Consider the following 18,055-nt stretch of genomic DNA (forward strand, 5'->3'; position numbering starts at 1 on the left):
GACAGAGAAATCCATAACTCCAACTCAGATGACCATACGCAATGGCAAGCAAATCTATTTTCATCTACTAGATCAAATCTCCCCCAAATTGTTACTAAGTGAAAATCACTACGTAGCCTCTAAAGCTAACTTCTCAGATTGCTTTCAGATTCACATGTATGAATATGGCAGCCCAAAATATCAATCCTTGGTAGAGGAGGACTCACTTCCTATTAAAGACAATTAGCTATGATATAAATAAAACCCAACCCAAGGTGTCTTAATAATCAGATTCTTAAAGAGAGTGCACTTCCAAGAGGTGGTGGGCTGTTAACAGATGTCCTCAGCATTTTTCATATTTCTGTGCCTGAAGTGTATGTATTTAAGTGACGTATGAGGAGATAAATGCATTCTTTGCCTAACTGGAATGCATAACAAAGTAACAGTGATCACAAAATAATTATTAACATCCTAGAGAGACCTCTCACTTTGACTGGAACAGAAAACCTTTGTTTTAAATAAAAAGCAAGAGGAAACAGCAGAATCAAAGTAGATAAGCCTTGCCAGCCAAACTTCAGTGATAGGAACAAGAGATTTGAATTATGATATGTGGACCTAAAGTTGCTCTACTTTAAGAATCTCTGTGAAATCACCTTCTGTTTATAAGAAGCGTAGTTTTGCCCACAAGTCTCCTGAGGCCACAGTTTAACTTATTTTTACATCACAAGGAGATACACGCCAGTGAAACACAAACGTTACTTCACACCCTGAGAATGGCACGTTTCTCCTTTTTTAGATAAAACACGTACACTTCCGTGCAGGGAGGGGAACTTGCAAACTGGGCACTAGCAAGGCTTGCACAATATAGGTTAAACCCTTCTCCCCTGGAGTTTCCAGCTCTACTCTAACCACTTCTACCTGAACATGTGTTAGCTAAGATATTTTCATTGATGGCAAACTAGCTCAGTTTGTTTGTGATCCTGTGCCATTGTCACAAGGGGCATCAAGTCATATCCTAAAAAGCAAGTATGCAAATGCAGGGGGGATAAAGCAGTATTTAGGAAGAACTGACTTCTCTGCAAAACATCACAGAAAAACACCCGAGCTGAAAAACAGCCAAACTGAACAGGGACACACTGCTGTACAGAATACCCTCCCTTAGAGCCAGCTGAGCTGCCAACCCGAGGTACACTGAAGACATAGCTCTGCCAGCACCTGCCCAGTGCTTACGCCAAGTGAAGAAAGATAAGGCATAAAGCGCAACAACCTGGCTGCGAACAAGGGAGCTTCCGCTGCTCTGAAGATCCCCGGGGCTCCCCTAAACTCGGGGAGGGGACCCCGTTTCCCCTTCCCCCAGCAGCCGAGAGCAGGGGCGAGCAGAGCCGCGCAGCAGCACCGCCCCGCAGGCGGGAGCGGGTACTGAGTCGCGACTGGACGCGGCGCTCCGCTACGTCCCCATTTACCGGCACCAACGCGCGAGACAGCCCGCTCACGGGATGCGCTTCTCGGAGAGCCGGGACAAAGCGGGGGGCAGAGCGGGAGGCAAAGCCCGCCCAGCCCAGCCCAGCCGGGCAGAGAAGCCCCGTCGCTACCCCAGCTCCCGGGACGAGCAGCCGCAGCACCTACCTGGAGCCGCCATGGTCCGGGACTGGCGACGAAGGCGCCGCTCCGCTTCCCTCACATCACCGGCGGAACGGCGAGTCCCCCCACAGACGGTCACTTCCTCGACCCCGGCCGGGTGCTGCACCGGGCTCCGCCTCCCGCCCCGCCGCCCGGGAGGGCACCCGGCAGCGACGGTGGCCCGCGACGCCCCCTGCAGAGCTGGGCACGGTCCGGCTCCGGACCGGCCCCGCCGAGGCCGGCGGTGCGTCCCCCTCCAGGCAGGTACGCGGTGGGAGCCTCCTGGCACTGGAGGGAAATTCCAGCTGGCTCCAATCACACATTCCATGCGTGGCCGAGCGAACAGCGCTACAGCGAGGAAAGTTTATGTGTTATGGTGATACAGAAACTCCTTATCGTTGGTCACAAGAAACTTCGAGCGATAGTTGTGGAAGAGAACAAGCAAGACCTGATCCATGTACACCCCTAAAGCTGGCTTTGAATTCTGTCTCCTATGAGCAAGGAGTTTTACTTTTTCCTAGGGGAAAACATTGTTCCACGTAGAATGAAGCATCTTGGTGTTCTGTATTTCCCTCTAGAAGATGCTGTCTTTTAACTTAGATTTACCTGACTCTGTATGACTATGCTCATGTTTGAGTACAGAGAAAACAAGCAGTGAAAGGACACTGCTGGAGTTCAGAGAGTAAGATTCAACTTCATTTTGTTGCTAGACACAGGCAACAGATTCTGCCTAAATAATTGCTTATTCCTTTGCAAACTTGCACTGATTTCTGTTCAAAACCACAACTTTGGTAAGAACTAGTGAAGTCTTTTCTTGCTGCACTTCAGCAAAACAAAAGCAGATACCTTACAAGCTAGATTCCCAAACAATCATTCCCCAAGCAGAGGCCATTGTGCTTGCAGCTTATTTAATGTCACAAATGCTAATGTTGAAACAGAGCTGGTTACAAACACTAATGAACCAACTCTTTCCTAACTAATCAACTTTGACTTAGAAGTTGGTCAAACTCTCCTGTGACCTCTGAATCTTTTTTTTATCCCAAACCTACTTGAAGCTTACAAACTGTGTGCCACAGCCTGCCTTCCAAAGCAGAGCGTTTGCTCCCACAATAAGAAAGTACTAGGATAAAAAGCACTTCCTGATGATACAGCCTTTTGAGGAACTCCAGGTCTGCAGAGGATAAGCCAGTACTTTCCCATCTGAATCACCCTGAAAACGCACAATAAACGACACCTGGGAACTGGGGAAGGGAGCAAATACAGAATCTACATGGGATTTGTGTGAGGGACAAAAATTTACTAGTTGCAAACTAGAGTCTCTAGCCAAATACTTTTACTATTATTGAATAATACACATGTATTAAGAACTAGTAAAGCAGGTGGATAACCATGGATATACGGCTTTATAATGATTGTTCTACATTATTTCCCACGTGCTTATCTTCTAACATTCAGAATAAAATGTTAAAACCAAAATAATCTCTCTGATGTTAGATGAGGATTTCAACGTGCTCCTTGGAACAAGTTTTAAATTATTTTGCTCTTTAAAGCCTTAGAGGGGTAGCAGAGTCAGCTTCCTGCTCTGTGGGAACCCATGGGGCTTCTCCATATGGATTAGTGTCCATTATGGTGCTATGTATTTTATTTAATCAATGCAAAGCCCCCAGGAAGCTAAAGTGAAATTAATGAGCCTTCCCAAAGGAGCCTAAGTAAAATAACTGCTAGGTTGTTGTTTCAGCTTAGGTGGAGGTTGTTCACAGCAACCTCCACCGAAGAACTCAGATAACAAAGTGAGGCAAAAGCCCCCTTACGCTGGCCTAAGGGAAGGGAGAGTTACACAGTTTGTAACAAGTTAAGAACAAAATGAAGAAATGGAGAGAGCTTTTCATCCACACTTGCCCAAAGGTGACTGTCTCCCAAGTCTGATCATTCCTCCCTTCAGTTCACTCAGCATGGGAACACCATTGCATTTGCAGCATTATTCTCAAGGATCTGTCTTATCCCTGTCCAAAGAAAAAGGCAGGACTGCTCTTCCTGAAGCCATTGGGGTTTTTTGCTAGGTATTTTTGAGGGGTAACAAGGAACGGACTCAGTATGCGCTTGAATACCCATGCCATCTTTTTCACTTCTTGGCCACAAGAGTATGACAGAGACCTCCCACGGGAATGCTCTCTTCTGAAGGGAATAGCTCTCCCTGCAGTCCTAACAAAAGAGAGATGCCAGCCAAGGGGAAGGGCTAAGATCTATGAGGAGTGTGTGAGGGGAGGAAGTAGTATGCTACAAGCAGCAGCAGGATCTCCCACTACTCCCTTGGGGAATACAAGAACAATATAGCTTTCTTTGCATGGTTACTGCCCGGCCAGGTCACCTGGACAATTGCAGGCACAACACAGAGAATGCACCTAAACAGCCACACACCTCCAAAGAGAAGCAGTCATAGTGCACGTGGGAACAGACCTCACTGGCAAAGGCCTGGTAGGAGACGGAAATGCTTACTAGCCAGGCAAGAAGCAAAGCAAGCCAGCAAAACAGACACACTCATTTCCCTTGTTCCTCATAGCAGTTAATTCAGACAGCAGAACTTAAAATAAGGACAGTTTATCAGCAATAGCAGCATCTCTTCCTTTCTGATACAGGCAGAAGAGCAGATCTTGTGCTGAGCTTGGCAGACAAAGCTTCCAGCTGTAGCTTACTGTGGATGGAAGCTACAAAAACTAAGAGAAGAACTGATTCCTGGAAACAGCTTCCTTTCTGCAACACAAGCAAGTTATCCCATATATAACAGGGGCAGGCCAGATCAGGGCTATCTGAAAACTAGGTACACACCCATAACAATCCCTCAGCTTAATGCCCCTTTCCTACACTACAGGCAGCAGCACCTGCACAAAGTGTCAGTATCTTATAGTACAATCCTCCACTATATGAGCTGCTTTTCATTTCCTCAGCAGTACACACACAGCACCTTGCAGAGACACCAACAGGGGTGCTCTGCTGCACACACAGCCTGCCCAAGCATTTAACACACACTAGCTAACTGCACACGACAGACAGAACCCACACACAGGGCACAGCAGCATCTAGAGATGATTAAAAGCAGAGGGCTAGATATGGGAAACGTGAAAGGCGTAACACTACCTACCTACTTGCATTACTACTACTGCTGCTTGCTTAACCTTGGCAGCCCTAACTCAGGATTTTAAGCGTGACTCTCTTCTTTTACACTCAGCAGGATTCATAGTACACTCAATTGAAGGGAACAAGAAAAAAAAAATTAAAGCCCCATCATAAAGGCAGGAACAGAGCATCGCATCCATCAGAGCAACTGCTCAATTTCACAGAAGAAAAAACTGCACTGGAGACTAACTTAAAGCTACAGCAATATACAACAGCTGAATGATATCTCCTTATCAGGGTCCTGATCAGCCTCACCTGGGGCTCCAACACCCACCCTTTGTCCATAGGCTCAGGAGCTCCATTTAAGCCCAAGCCTGGACGTCCAGTACATGCTTACCCTAATTAATAGGTGTGACTGTTTTAAGTCTTCTCTCTAGCCTTACTTTCTTGATGCTATTCAAACCTATGTTGTAACTAATTTTATTCCTAATCTTCTCTCCAGCTTCACCTTACAGACAGACCCTTTAGACCTCAACATTACTTCTACCCTAACTCTTTCTCTGTACTTTCACTTTGATACCTCACGTGAAACATAGTTCATAGCTCACCCTTCCTAGGACTGCTGATCGATCTTATCAACACTTAGCTCTACCCGCCGTGTTCAAGCTACATAGTACTGCACTCTATCGGCGAAGCCACTACCAGGACTGAGACGGTCCGCAGCTACTGGTTTGTTATCCTCCACGCAGCATCCTTGCTCCTTCTGCTGCCTACCGTTCTCCGTTCTGTGACCACATTTAAAATGGATTACAGCCAAGAGCAGACTGATGGGGGAAGGGGTTTAAGTGGAGTGGAGCGTTCCCTCTTCCAATGCCATATGCACATTGCAAGCTTCATTGCAAGGATGTCCCGGGTTCCTACCGCCTCCTCTCCGCGGCGGTCCCTAAGCCTGCCTCCGCACCACAAGCGGCCTTCCCGCCCTGGCTGATGCCTTCAGGCAGACGCGGGCACAGCCACCGAACAGAACCTAACTCCCTGCGAGCCCTTCCCACCCGCGCCGCCAGCCTGCCCAGCGCTTCCATCTCCACCGTACCACCCCCGTCACAGCCCCACCAATATGGCGGGGAAGGCGGAGCCGGAGGGGCGCGCCAGCGCCCTCCAGTACGTACGTACGTACTTACGCACGCACGTAGCGCTGCGCGCGCGCGCGGAGGGCACGTGCCGGCGGGCAGCATGGCGGAGTGCCGCGCGGTGCCCAGCGACCTCTTCCCGTTCGTGCTCGCCTTCCTGCGCGAGAACCGCTTCGACGGCGCCGCGCGCGCCTTCGCTAAGGAGGCGGCGGCGGTGAGCGGCGGGGTGAGGCTGAGGGGAAGGGAGGGGAGGGGAGCGGAGCGTGGCGCGGCCCAGTGGCCGACCGACTGACGCGTCTCCTCTCTTGGTTTAGAAGGAGCAAGACCCCAACGCAGCCTCCCTCCTGGACATCTATAGTTACTGGCTGAAGTAAGTGCCCCTGCGGCGGCCGGGGCCAAGCTTACCGGGGTGGGGGGGTTAAAGGGCGCGGGCATGCTCTGCCACGCTGCCGGGCTCGCACTGACGCCAACCTCTGTCCGGCCCTCGGGTTTACTCACTGTAGGTCTCCGGCTGCCAGGAAGAGAAAGCTGGTTCCCAACGGCTCCCAGGCGAAGAGGAAGCCGTCCTCCAGCAGCGACGACAGCTCCAGCGAGGAGGATAAGAAGCCCCCAGCCAAGAAACCAGGTGGGGTTTGTGAGAAGCCTTAGGGCAAGTCAGGGTTGTGTTTGGCGTTGGCTCCTCACATGGGTATAGAGCTCAGCTTGAGCAGCTGATCTGAGGTGCTTCAAGGGCTATCAAGGACTAGGTTTTCATTGACTGATTTATCACAGGCAAAAGATGTGCAAGAGATGTGAGGTACATTCATCTTAGCTGAGGGATATCTTTGTGTCCGATTTTAATATAAGCATGTCAGGGTTTGTGTGTGCTAGGAAGTTTTAGCCATTCAGTTCTTCCGTTTTGGCTGAGACTGGTGGAGGCATTGGGCTGTATTGAGTTTTGCAAGTTCCATAAAAGTAACATTTTTATTACCTTGTCTATATTGAGATTCTGCTTCCCAACACTCACTAATAGGATGTCTTGACAGGGTTACTCCAACTTGCTTCAGCATGTTCAAATCATGTGTTGATTTAAATATTGAGCAAAACTCTTTTGAGTGTCTGTAGGTTGGAATGGTACTCTCCTCATGATCTTCCACCCACCTCACCCCATGCTGTTTTCCAGGGATTCTCAGTTTCACTGAGAGCTTTAAAGGATGATTACGTATCTTGCTATTGTAGGAAAACCAGTTCAGGCTTTTTAAGTGCTTTCACATCTATTTAAATGTGCATAATTTTACAAAATTCCTGTATGGCTGAGATTTATCAGGCTTTTTTGTCTTGGTGGTTACTGTGACCTGTTTGATACAGGGTAGTGATGTCTTTTACTTCCAGAGAAATGCTGAGTATCCCACCTGCTGCTTGTGTTGAGGTTACTGCCCTCCTTTCTCGCAAGCCTGTGTCCTAGTGTTATCAAAAAATATGGCCTTCCACTGCACTTTCTTACGTGGTGAGCCGTATTTTTCCCTTTTTATCTGGAGTTGTTCTTGTACCTTGCCTAAATCACAGTGTACACTTCACTTGAGGCAAAATGATTTCTTTGGTCCCGTGTTAATAAAAGCAGTCAGTAACCAGAAGGGAGTAGATTTGGCTAAAACTTGAAGAAACCAAGTCACTGTTACGAACTTCATTCATGGTTTAATTATCTTAACATATCCTTTTGCCCTGATACACACTAGTGCAGGATATGGGTGCATGAAAGTTGTGAATTAACGTAGTATCAATGTGTGCTTTCCCTTACTTGTAGCTAAAGCAGCAGGTGTGACCAAGGCAAAAGCAGTTCCTCCAGCCAAGAAGGCAGAGAGCAGCAGTGAGGACTCCAGTGATGATTCAGACTCAGAGGAAGAGAAGTCAACAAAGGTCAGCTTTTCTTTCCAGCCTCTTTCATGCACACTTGACAATGATGGATAACAGCAAATTTGACCAGCAGAGATCTCTCTGAAACTGGGCTCACTTTTCTTGAACTGTGAAGTGCCTAGGCTGCTGCAGGTACAACCTAAGAAGACATTTCTGTACTGGATGGTGTGCCATTTGAACTGGTGCTGTGGAAGATGATTTAATGTCCAGCACCCACTTTGATTCATATCCTGCTCCGTGCTTTTATCCTCAGACTGCCAGGGCTTACTTTTTTTTCTTTTTTTTTTTTTTTTTCTGGGAGAAAGATTTACTTACAGTCACTAAAAAAAGTTTTTACCTTTTTTTTTCCATATGGGCGCATATATAAAAAGCAGATCTTCTGTTTTCTTTTTCTTGCTGCAGTCAAGGTCTTGAGAAGCATGGGGGTGGGAAGAAAGGTGCCAGTGTATGCTAGAGGAGACCATCCAGAGTTGCCCAGTCAGTGTTTTCTGTCTTCAAATGAGTGTGGTCTGGAGGAAGGAAGAGAACAGTGCCAGCCCCAGAGCTGCCCCATTTATGGAAGGAGAACAGAGCTGGAGTCTGAGGTGCAAAGGAAGCCTCCCATGGGCTGCTGGGAGGTTTTCAAGAGTAGAATTGTTATCCAGAGATTTTCAGGCCCTGGTCATTAGGCAGAGTGGCATTTCCAAGTCAAAATCTCTTTCAAAGACAGATGTTTATATTATCTGTACATGTGCTCCACTTATTAGCCTCTTTTTCATTATTTCGTGGCTACAAGGGCTAATAATCTTTCCCTCTTGATGTTTAGAAAAGTGCAAAACCTGTGGTGAAGCCAGCTGGTACCAAAATCCCGCCTCAGAAGAAAGCAGAGAGTTCCAGCTCTGACTCAAGTAGCTCAGATGAAGAAGCACCAAAGAAACAGCCACCAAAACCAGCAGCACCTAAATCAGGTATGGCTTATTGTGTATCATGAGTCAAAGTGCAAAACCAAAAAAGCCAGGGCAAGAGTGATGTGGACTGTAGCTACATGCAAAGGCACATGTATTAACAGCAGTCTGAAAATCTGCTGACATTGCCACCTGCATTCCGTGTGGAATAGGAGTAGAACTGACTGCAAATAAAACATCTGGACCCAGATGCTGCATTGTTTGCATAAGTAGCTGTAATCAGTAACAGTGCTTTCTCTAAGCTTGCACTAGGTTAAAACAATGGCTTTGCAGTAGTCTTAATCTGCCCTATTGGCTTCCTGTGATTTGTTTCTCTCTGTGATACTTTATGCTGAGTATAATTACCCCTTATCTACTGTAGCGTTTTTTCTAATGTCACTTTTTTGCTTATCTCAAAAGGAAGTAAAGCTGCCCAGGCAACCACCAAGGTGGTCAATGGAAAAGCAGCAAGCAGTAGCAGTAGTAGTGAAGATTCTGATGAGGAAGAAACTGCACCAAAAAAGGTAAATTAGGCTGTCAAAAGCTTTGTGAACACTGTAGAAGTCTAGTAAGACTGGGTTTATCTGTCCCGCAGGGCCTGCAAAATACGTAGACAAAGGCACAGATGACACAGATGCTGAGCGCAGCGTTTGTGATTCTTGTACCTTCTCCCTTATACAGTGGGATTATGTATTCTAGCACCTCTTTGTGCATTTGCTGTCTTCCCTAATACCTCCTTACCACTTCCTCTGCTCCTTCCTTTTACAGGAAAATATATCACTGTCATAACCATATTGTCGTCTTTATTATATGTTCACTTTTGCATGTCTTTTGTGCTTAGCTATTGGTAATTTTGATTTTTCCACTAGGGAGTTTAAAAATGTTTTCTGCAACACAAAAATAATCAGAGTTGTATTTAATAACTTTCATTAATCTTTCTCACTTTGTCTTCAAAATTTGTTGTCTAACATGAGATGTAGAGTTAAACAAGGTCCGAATCCCGCTCTTCCCACAAGACTTCTGTAACTTATTATTTAATGTGAATTTATTTCTTCCTGTGATAAGGCTATTCCCAAGAAATCGCCTCTGCCAGAACCTGCAGCCACTCAAGCGTGTCCAGGAAAAAAAAAACGTGCCAAAGAAAGTTCCAGTAGTGAGGACTCATCTGACAGTTCAGATGATGAAAAGCCACCTGCAAAACAAAAGCCAAAGTCTGGTAAGTACTAAATACTGTTGCTGCTACGTGGGAGGAGGATGCTTTCTGCTAGTCCCACTGTCCTGAGAGAAGCACGTGCAGGGCACAGGCAAGTATTGCTGCACACAAGGTTCCAGATGGTGGTGGTACCATGAACCAGAAATACAGTAGCTCTCTCCATGTGTGCTGTTGGGGCTAAGCTTACAATTCAGCTCCTCCCTCAGCAAGGGATGGGGTGTGAGAGAGATTATGACAGACGCTGCTTGATTTGCATGTCTTCAATGCAGGTAGCCTTTAAGTACATTCTTGCAGGTTTCCTGACTGCTAGGATTTGGGAAGTAATTTGCCAGTGGTTTTGTTATTCTGCAGCTGAAGCAATTTAAGCATTTTTAAGGTTTCGAGAGTTTGTGGTTGTGGGATTTTTTGGTGGTTTCTTTGGTGGGGCTTTTTTTTGTGTGTGTGAAGTATCCATGGCTACTCAGTTGCAATCCAACTGGTGGGCTAAATGGGCCTCTTCAATATAGTGCTTTTAAGATTCCAGTAGAGAGCTGATCTGTGTGGAGGATCAAGCACTGAAACTGAGTCTGGTCTCTTAACTAGAGGATTTGAGAAGGCAGTAAAGGAAAACAGTCAACAATTGATATCTCTGTTTGTTGGGGTTTTTGAAAAGCTTTGGCAACACAAACTCCCATTCTCATAAAAGTGCAGAGAAAACTTCTGCGGAGATGGCTGGGTCAGTGAACGCCAAGAGGAGAGTTAAGTTCACAGTAGAGGCAGGAGGTAGCAGTAGACTGTGTCTAACCTTTCAAATAAATAATGAATAAATGGAGCCAAATAGCAGAAGTGCTTTATTCTCACTACAACAAATCTCTCATGTGCTACTCATATTATGCTGTGTCTATCTTCATAGGTCCATACAGTGCAGTACCACCTCCTCAGGCTACACAGACCAAGAAAGGTCTTGCCAAGGCTCCTGTGAAAAAGGCTGAGAGCAGTGACTCTTCAGACAGTAGTGATGAGGCAGAGCAGGTGACCCCAAAGGGTGGAGCAGGTATGTTGTAAGGACAGGACTCTGCAGAGGAAGTACTACATGGTGCAGACAATGTTTTGACAATGTCTTGGTTTCCTTGAAAAAGCAATTTGACTTTAGTCTATGTTGCCATTTGCTTCTTTGGAAACTTTTGAGTAATTTGAAGGCATCCCAAACAACACTGGATACAATCTGTGGATCCAAACTGTGTGCAGGTTGGAGTACTTTGCACATGTTGGTTTGAAAAGTCATCAGGATCTAGTTTAGCAGGAATAATCCAGGCCTGTTACTGCAGCTGGCCAGGTCCTTGCTTGACTTCCAGTGTGCTGACTGAATGACTGGTGCACTGAGGATGGAGCATCTGGAAAAATTTGGATCTTTGGACAAAGGTTTAATGTTTTAATTTTGAGCTTACCTTTGCAGGCAAAGCAGTAGCAGCTAAAACAACACCTGTCTCACAGAAAAAAGCTGTGACTACCAAGAAGGCTGAATCCAGTTCTGACAGTGACTCAGGTAATTCAAGACATAGTTTTGGGGGTTTCGTGTTAATGGTTTTATTGGCCAGGTTGCTGTATAGCGGTGTACCTACTAAGATCCTTAGTATAGAAGCTCCAAAGCTTCACAGTCTCCATATCTAACAAAAATGTGAAGTTGGAGAACAGCAGTGTGCTATGCAAACTGAAGCCTGACCATGAGACACCATTATGAGACCAATTGGCAAGTGTAGGAAGGTCTGTATATTGCTAGATTGAAAGGGTGGGGCATCGTGTATCAGGTTTCTCCAAGAAGGTTAATGGTTATATTTTTTGACGATCTGAGTTTTCAAGATTTTTGGTTTCTGTTGTCCCATTGTTTGGGAGAAGTTTCTGAAATGAAAAATGTCATTGCCATACCAAGTTCAAAATAGACTCAAAAGATGCCTTCTCCTAATGTGACTCCAGAAATGGGAACAATGTGCTTTGTATCTTCTGTTTATCAGGTTTAACTTTGTACTGCTGTATTTCCCATACAAGTTCTGTATGTACTACATCTCGCCTCCAAGTTCAGGGTGCTTCAGTTGTGTATCTCAACGTCGCTAGTGCCACAGCAGGGACTGTAGGTGGCAGCAGCCTGTCTGTCTGCAGAAAGCTAGCATTAGAATGGGTGTCTTCCCATATTCTAGTGCTTCACCAAGCGGCAGCAGTTACGTGTTTTCTGGTTTTGTCACTTAGTTTTTCAAAACCATACAAGGTTTTCATTACTGTTTTTAGTGTTCATAAATGTCAGAATAGATCAGCCTTAGCATTCCAGATTGCTGTGACACACAATATAAAGGCGTATTTGTATGCAGGAGTCTCCAGTCCATCCTCAGACTGCTGCTAAACATATTTAATACAGGAAGTAGAAAGCTTAAGTGAGATACTGCACTATTGCTGCATCAGTTTCCCTGCTTTGTCAGTTTTATCTCCTTGTTTGTTGCCTGTTCTTTGATCTTTACCACAGAGCTTCTTTTCTTGGTTTCTTCTCCCTGAGTTTGTTCCTCGTGATACCTGTACTTTCTACAGTCCCTTCTTCTGTACCTGTTTGACCTTATTCTCCAAATATGTGCTTCCTTTTGTACACAGTAGTGAAAAACTTAAAACTGCGTGTTTCCACTGCTTCCCAACAAAGAAGATACCTGGAAAGATGAATGCTGTCTCCTGACCATCCAGATGTTCATCAAATGCTGCTTACTGCCAGTTACCTAGTGGCTCATCCCTTGGGCCACAGCCCCTTTTGATTTTCACTTCCCATGAGCTCTATACTTGCACCAGAAGTTCAGTAACTTAAAGAGCATTCTTTTTGTGTTTGTGTTTAGATTCTAGCTCTGAGGATGACAAGAAGAAGGTAGGGAATAAACTCCCAGCTAAACAACCTGTGCTGAAGAGTACTTCAAAACTAGCGAAAGTAGCTGTCAAGCCTGGACAAGCGAAGAAAGACTCCAGTTCCTCCTCAGACAGCTCAGGTATTTGGGTAGGAGAAAAGGAGAATTTCCAGATGCATGTAGTGCTTGCTCAGACCTCCGTGTTTCTAAGCAGGGTATGAGAGTGCAGTTGGAGAGGAATACTCGTGGCAGTATTGTTTCAAGCAGCTGATGAAGTGCACTGTGTATCAACATTGAATCTGTATGTTAGCTTTATGCTCAAGGAATGGGGCTTGGCCTTGATTATTTTTTCTTTTTCTTTCCATTCTAGATTCTGATAGCTCTGACAAGAAGGCCCCTGTGAAGCCCACAACTAAAGCAGCAACCCCTGCAACGAAGAAGTCACAGGCTGCCACAAAGAAAACACAAAGTAGCTCTGATTCAGATAGCAGCTCCAGCAGCTCTGAGGATGCAAAGAAAGCCACTCCAGCTAAATTAGCTGGCAAAGTGGGTAAGCCAGTGTCCAAACCTTCTACCCCAGCTTCCAAAGGAGACAGTTCTGACACTGATAGCTCAAGCAGTGAAGAAGAAAAGAAGCCAGCAGTGAAACCAGCCACCAAATCTACAGTGAAACCAGCCACCAAATCTACAGGGGCAGCAAAAGCAACTGTGGGGAAGAAGGCAGCTGCTTCTAGTAGTAGCAGCTCATCTGATAGTTCCAGTGAAGAGGATGAGAAGCCAAAAAAGGCAGCAAAAGGGCCCCAGAGCAATTCTAAGACTGTTGTCTCCACAGAGAAGGCAAAAGCATCCACACCAGCAGCAAACAATGTGAAGTCTAAGCCAGCTGATGGCAGCAGTAGCAGCAGCGAAAGCAGCTCTGAGGAAGAGACTAGAAAAGTCAATGGAGGTATTACCTGCAGTCTGGGAAGTGGGTTAGGTATCGTTACTGAGCTGAACATGAATGAGAATCTTTCCTAAACAATACTGAGTCTAGTCTCTATGTGCTATTAGATTATGCCATCTGGTGTAGTACTGAGAAGGAATGCCTTGTTTGTCATTTGATGTGATCCTTTTTGTCTCTACTGCATATCTGCTGGCAGTAGGATTTATGGTAAAGTTAGGTACACTTCTGTACAGTTGTCAGTTGCCATATGTGGATGCATATGTTAGTGACTGTTACTGACAGCAAGGCAGAGTGCTGGAGGACATTGTGTTGATGATGGATGATGTCCCAGTGCACAACCTCAATCTTTTTTCCTCCAGGAGAAAAACAACTTTGAATGCACTAATGATTTGTGCAAGTGCATACTGTAAGGCTTCAAGAACTAGTAAATTTTAAGAAACAGAACTTAAAGTGCACTAAATCTTAAATATAGAGGTACCCTATTCCACAAAATTATCTGTCTCTGTTAGGCTAGGACAGCAAAGTCCTTGCTGACCCAGAATGGCTATTAGTGTCTGTTGTAGCAGTCTGTTTTCTGGGTGAGATAATGCAGGGACTGATTCTCACTCACACTTATGTTAAAATTGGGTTTGCATTCTGGGGGAGAGATGCCATTACCTTTCCCAATACTGCAGTTACCCTCTTTGAAGTTTTGCTACTGTACGTCTAACAGGCACAGTCGGGAAGAAACAAAAGAGGGAAGATGTTCAGGAGCCAGAGACACCACACAGTAAAAAGGCAAAGATCAAAGCCAAAACACCGCACACAGTTCCCAAGGTGAAGCGGGTGAGTGAGCATGGACTGTGGTGACTGCAGCCAGAGGCATCTTTGCCTCCTGAACTAGTAGGCATGTTTGGGGCTTTGTGGGGGAGGTTGGTCCCACAGCTTTAATTGTAGTTTTGCTCCTTCAAGCACTTGAACCTTGTCTGGAGAACCCTAGGGAGTGCATGTGTGTGCATAGTAGTATTGTGGCAAAGGTTGATTGGATGTGCTTGCACAGGAGCATCCCTGAGCCACCTGATCTGAAGAAGGAAAAGAATTATAAACCTGAGAAAGATTAAGGTGACATGAGCAGGACTCTATGTTTGCAGGGTTGAGGTTGTCACTAAGTGAATGTTGTGTGTGTATGCTCTATACTCTATCTCGTTTTCTTTCTCTTTAACAGCCAGCCTCTCCATTCCGCCGCGTAAGGGAAGAAGAAATTGAGGTGGATGCCCGTGTTGCTGATAACTCATTTGAAGCAAAGGTAGAGTTAGGTAGTGCCCACTATGGTAATGCCTGACCCAGCAAATACTGGCAGAGCAGCCTTGGTGTGCTTGTGGGGAGCTTTTTTGGTGGAAATTTTTTCCACCAGGAGGTGCTGTTAAGAAGTGTGTGAGCACTGGCAGGAGGTGCATGGGAGAGTGGTACCAGCTCCAGTGTTAATGTAGCGGAGTGTGCCTGGGTATGGTTAAGTGCAGAGCATTGCCTTGCCTCTTTTGGGTAGTGACCTGAATTTCTTTTTCCTCTCCCCCTTCAACTCTCACAGAAAGGAGCAGCTGGTGACTGGGGTGAGAAGGCTAACAATATCCTCAAATTCACTAAAGGCAAGTCTTTCCGCCATGAGAAGACAAAGAAAAAACGAGGCAGCTACCGTGGGGGCACTATATCAACCCAAATCAATTCTGTCAAGTTTGAAAGTGACTAAGAACGTTTCCTTTGGAATTCATAAACCATCTGCTCACCAGAATGGCCTGGGTGGGCATGTGAACATTATGGATGTCAAGCCTGCCTGGAATGCTACCTCCCCATGCCCTTTGTGGGTCAGGCAGCTCCAGTGCAGGGATGTGGGAGAATGGTTGGCTGTTTCCCCCTTTTGTTTCTAATTCTGGTTTAAGCCCCTAATTTGAAACCATCCTTGAGCTGGTGTTATTGACACCACTAGGGTGGCTCTCCAAGACTTAAATTTTCTGTGGTCTTATTTTAAAAGGCTGGCAGTGATTTTTTTTTTTTTTATGATTTTTTTTTTCCAATTTCCTGCCAATCTAGTAGAAAAAAAAGGAAGTAATTCTTCTGCATCTTAACCTCCCCCTTTTTCAGCCAGTTTAACTGGGATACCTGTGAAATGGCAAGTATTGTAACTTGCTTTTGATTAGTTACTGTAAAAGCAACAACTGATTTGAAGCCTGGCTGTAATCCCTACCCCACATGACATTTCAAGTTCACAGTTGTAGTGTGACAGGGTTTCTCTATTCCGTTTCCTTCTTTAATGGTTTCACCTTGCAATAAATTCCGACCTTCCTTTTCCTTACACTCCTGTTGAGGCCACTAACGAGTACTTAGAGAAGCAGAGTATAAATACACCTTAGTAGCTGAGTAACTGTTGCTTGCAGTTGGAAGTTGTGGGCTATTGTTAGGAAGACTAAGGTCTATAGTACTGCTGTGGCACTCCTTGATGACACTTTGGGAATGTAGCTGGGGAGTGGAGATGTGCAGAAACTCTTGACTGCAGAGACTGCGACATTTGGCTTGGTGGGAGTGGGTAAGAAGGCAGAGAAGATAAAGCTGCCTTTTCTACCCAGCTTTGCTTTTTTTCCATATTTTTGTTTCAAAGGCTCTGACTGCAGTGTGGCATTACTCCTTGTTTTTTCTGAACATAAAACATGCCAGTTTATGCTTACTTCCAGCAGTGTGCTGTGCAGCTTGTTAGGATTCAAGATGAATGTATCATTAATGCCTTAAATTTCTGGTTGGATCACTTGCTCTTTTGAGCTGTTTTCCATCTGTTAAATCCCTCAAAGTAAATTGCATTTCCCCATACCACTGGGGCAAATAAAGACTGGTGCTATAAGGTTTGAACATGTGCATGTTTGATACGAGGAGCCTCAAACAAGTTCAACAGTTTGCAGCCTAAACAGGTGCCATGAGCAACTTAAGATAATATAATGGCTTACTGCTGTTGAGAGGAGGGCTTGCTTTCCCCCTAGTTGTGTGACTGCCTCCTTATTTCTGGTGCAGTTTGCATCTGTAGAAAATGGTTCCTACAACTACATTTTTTCCCCTGTTAGGTAATTAACCCTGTTAGGGTTAATTTTAGTGGTGGAGCAGTCTGCTGAGCCCACAGCCAGTATGAATTGAACAGTGGTAGTGCATGTTTGGGAAGCCAGGGTCAAGGGCTGTGAGAACTGCTACCCCATCTCATGAAACTGCCGCCCACCGAGCGAAGTTACGCAGAGCCTGATTTCCATGTTTCCATTCCCTCCCCAGAGAGTGACAATGAGGAGAGCCCTGTTGTTACAGGAAGCTACGTTTGTGTGCAAAGCAGTGTCACCTAATTGAGGGTTAGATGAGTCTTGATGAGCCACCCCCATATACATGAGCTGCAGCTTGTTCCAGTGAACATTTTTCAGGACTTCTCTGGCTTGCACAATCAGTTTGGTGCCTGAATTCTAGGCTACAGCACAGAGGGGTCTAGGAGGCCACAGTTATTACAAGAAATTAAGGATCAGAGGCCAAGGGAAGGCGGAAGATGTACTTTCTGTCTGGGAATCTGAACATCATCTTGCTTGTGATTTGTCATTTGCTCTCTTTATCAGAACTTACATTTAGAACTCTTAAACTTTTAAAAAACTTCTCTGTTTTGGGGGTATTTTAAGTCGAAGAATTTTAATGTGTCAGAAAAATAAAGATTGATGCTTTTGTAATCTGAGTGATCTGGTAGTTAAAGGCGTGCAACAGCAGGTGGGAAAAAGGCTGAGGTATTGTAGCATGGTCTCTCCATCTGTCTACAACTTACTGTCTGCCTAGTTTTATGCTTTTGTGCATATAGCAGGCTTTCAGAAGTGCAAGGTGGCCTGTGCAGCTGGCTGTAGAGTGACTGCAAGAAATGTGGATAAAACTAGAAAAATGTTTGCTTACATCAAGACAAACTGAGGCTGTTCAGCTGCCTGCCAGAATATCTGGCTAGCTCTTCTCAAATACTGCTGTCAAAACAGCTGTATGGCAGCTGGCAATGTAAGTAGCACCAGCCTATGGGAATAAGAAATTAAAGGCATAACTGAAACCTTCTGTATGTACCTAGTGCAAAGAAGTAATTTCCATGTCCCCTTAGATCTCTTCCTTTGCTGTGGCCATGTGTGCAGGGTAAAGAAGCTCCCTAATGCATAGGGCCTGGTGGAGGTCCTGTGTGCTGTAATGCTTATTTTGACCCCTTCTGCTATGCATTTGTGGAAAGGCTGGGAAGAATCACCAGGCAGATTCGGCTGTCAGCTGAGTGTTAACCAAGCTTTTTGCCACAGCCTTCTATCTCAAATGTGGTGCTGTAGGAGAAGGTATAATATAATGCTACCTGAAATTGCAGTAGCAGG

At 45.5% G+C, this 18,055-nt stretch overlaps 2 protein-coding genes across 5 annotated transcripts in view; one reads left to right on the plus strand and one right to left on the minus strand.

Moving 5' to 3' along the window:
• Positions 1-1,942, minus strand: part of PIK3AP1 (phosphoinositide-3-kinase adaptor protein 1) — a 48,743-nt gene extending 46,801 nt beyond the window's left edge. For both annotated transcript variants that reach the window (XM_065671758.1, XM_065671756.1), the window contains exon 1: positions 1,606-1,942. In XM_065671758.1, coding sequence (XP_065527830.1) covers positions 1,606-1,927 — 322 coding nt within the window. In that variant the 5' untranslated portion in view covers positions 1,928-1,942. The remainder of the gene's footprint in view (positions 1-1,605) is intronic.
• A 3,980-nt stretch (positions 1,943-5,922) lies between these two features.
• Positions 5,923-17,392, plus strand: NOLC1 (nucleolar and coiled-body phosphoprotein 1). Of its 3 annotated transcripts, none has more exons than XM_065671763.1 (14): positions 5,923-6,069; positions 6,158-6,213; positions 6,347-6,468; positions 7,627-7,739; positions 8,542-8,683; positions 9,080-9,183; positions 9,725-9,875; positions 10,765-10,905; positions 11,308-11,397; positions 12,722-12,868; positions 13,098-13,673; positions 14,383-14,495; positions 14,875-14,955; positions 15,238-17,392. In XM_065671763.1, the coding sequence occupies exons 1-14, from the start codon at positions 5,947-5,949 to the stop codon at positions 15,394-15,396; spliced, it is 2,118 nt and encodes a 705-aa protein (XP_065527835.1). In that variant the 5' UTR covers positions 5,923-5,946; the 3' UTR covers positions 15,397-17,392. The 3 variants fall into 3 exon arrangements, with proteins under 3 accessions (XP_065527835.1, XP_065527836.1, XP_065527837.1); XM_065671764.1 differs by having other exon boundaries at positions 5,923-6,057; XM_065671765.1 differs by lacking the exon at positions 10,765-10,905.
• The last annotated feature ends 663 nt before the right edge of the window (positions 17,393-18,055 follow it).

The sequence above is a fragment of the Lathamus discolor genome, chromosome 3 (assembly GCF_037157495.1).
Source record: "Lathamus discolor isolate bLatDis1 chromosome 3, bLatDis1.hap1, whole genome shotgun sequence".
Classification (NCBI taxonomy): domain Eukaryota; kingdom Metazoa; phylum Chordata; class Aves; order Psittaciformes; family Psittacidae; genus Lathamus; species Lathamus discolor.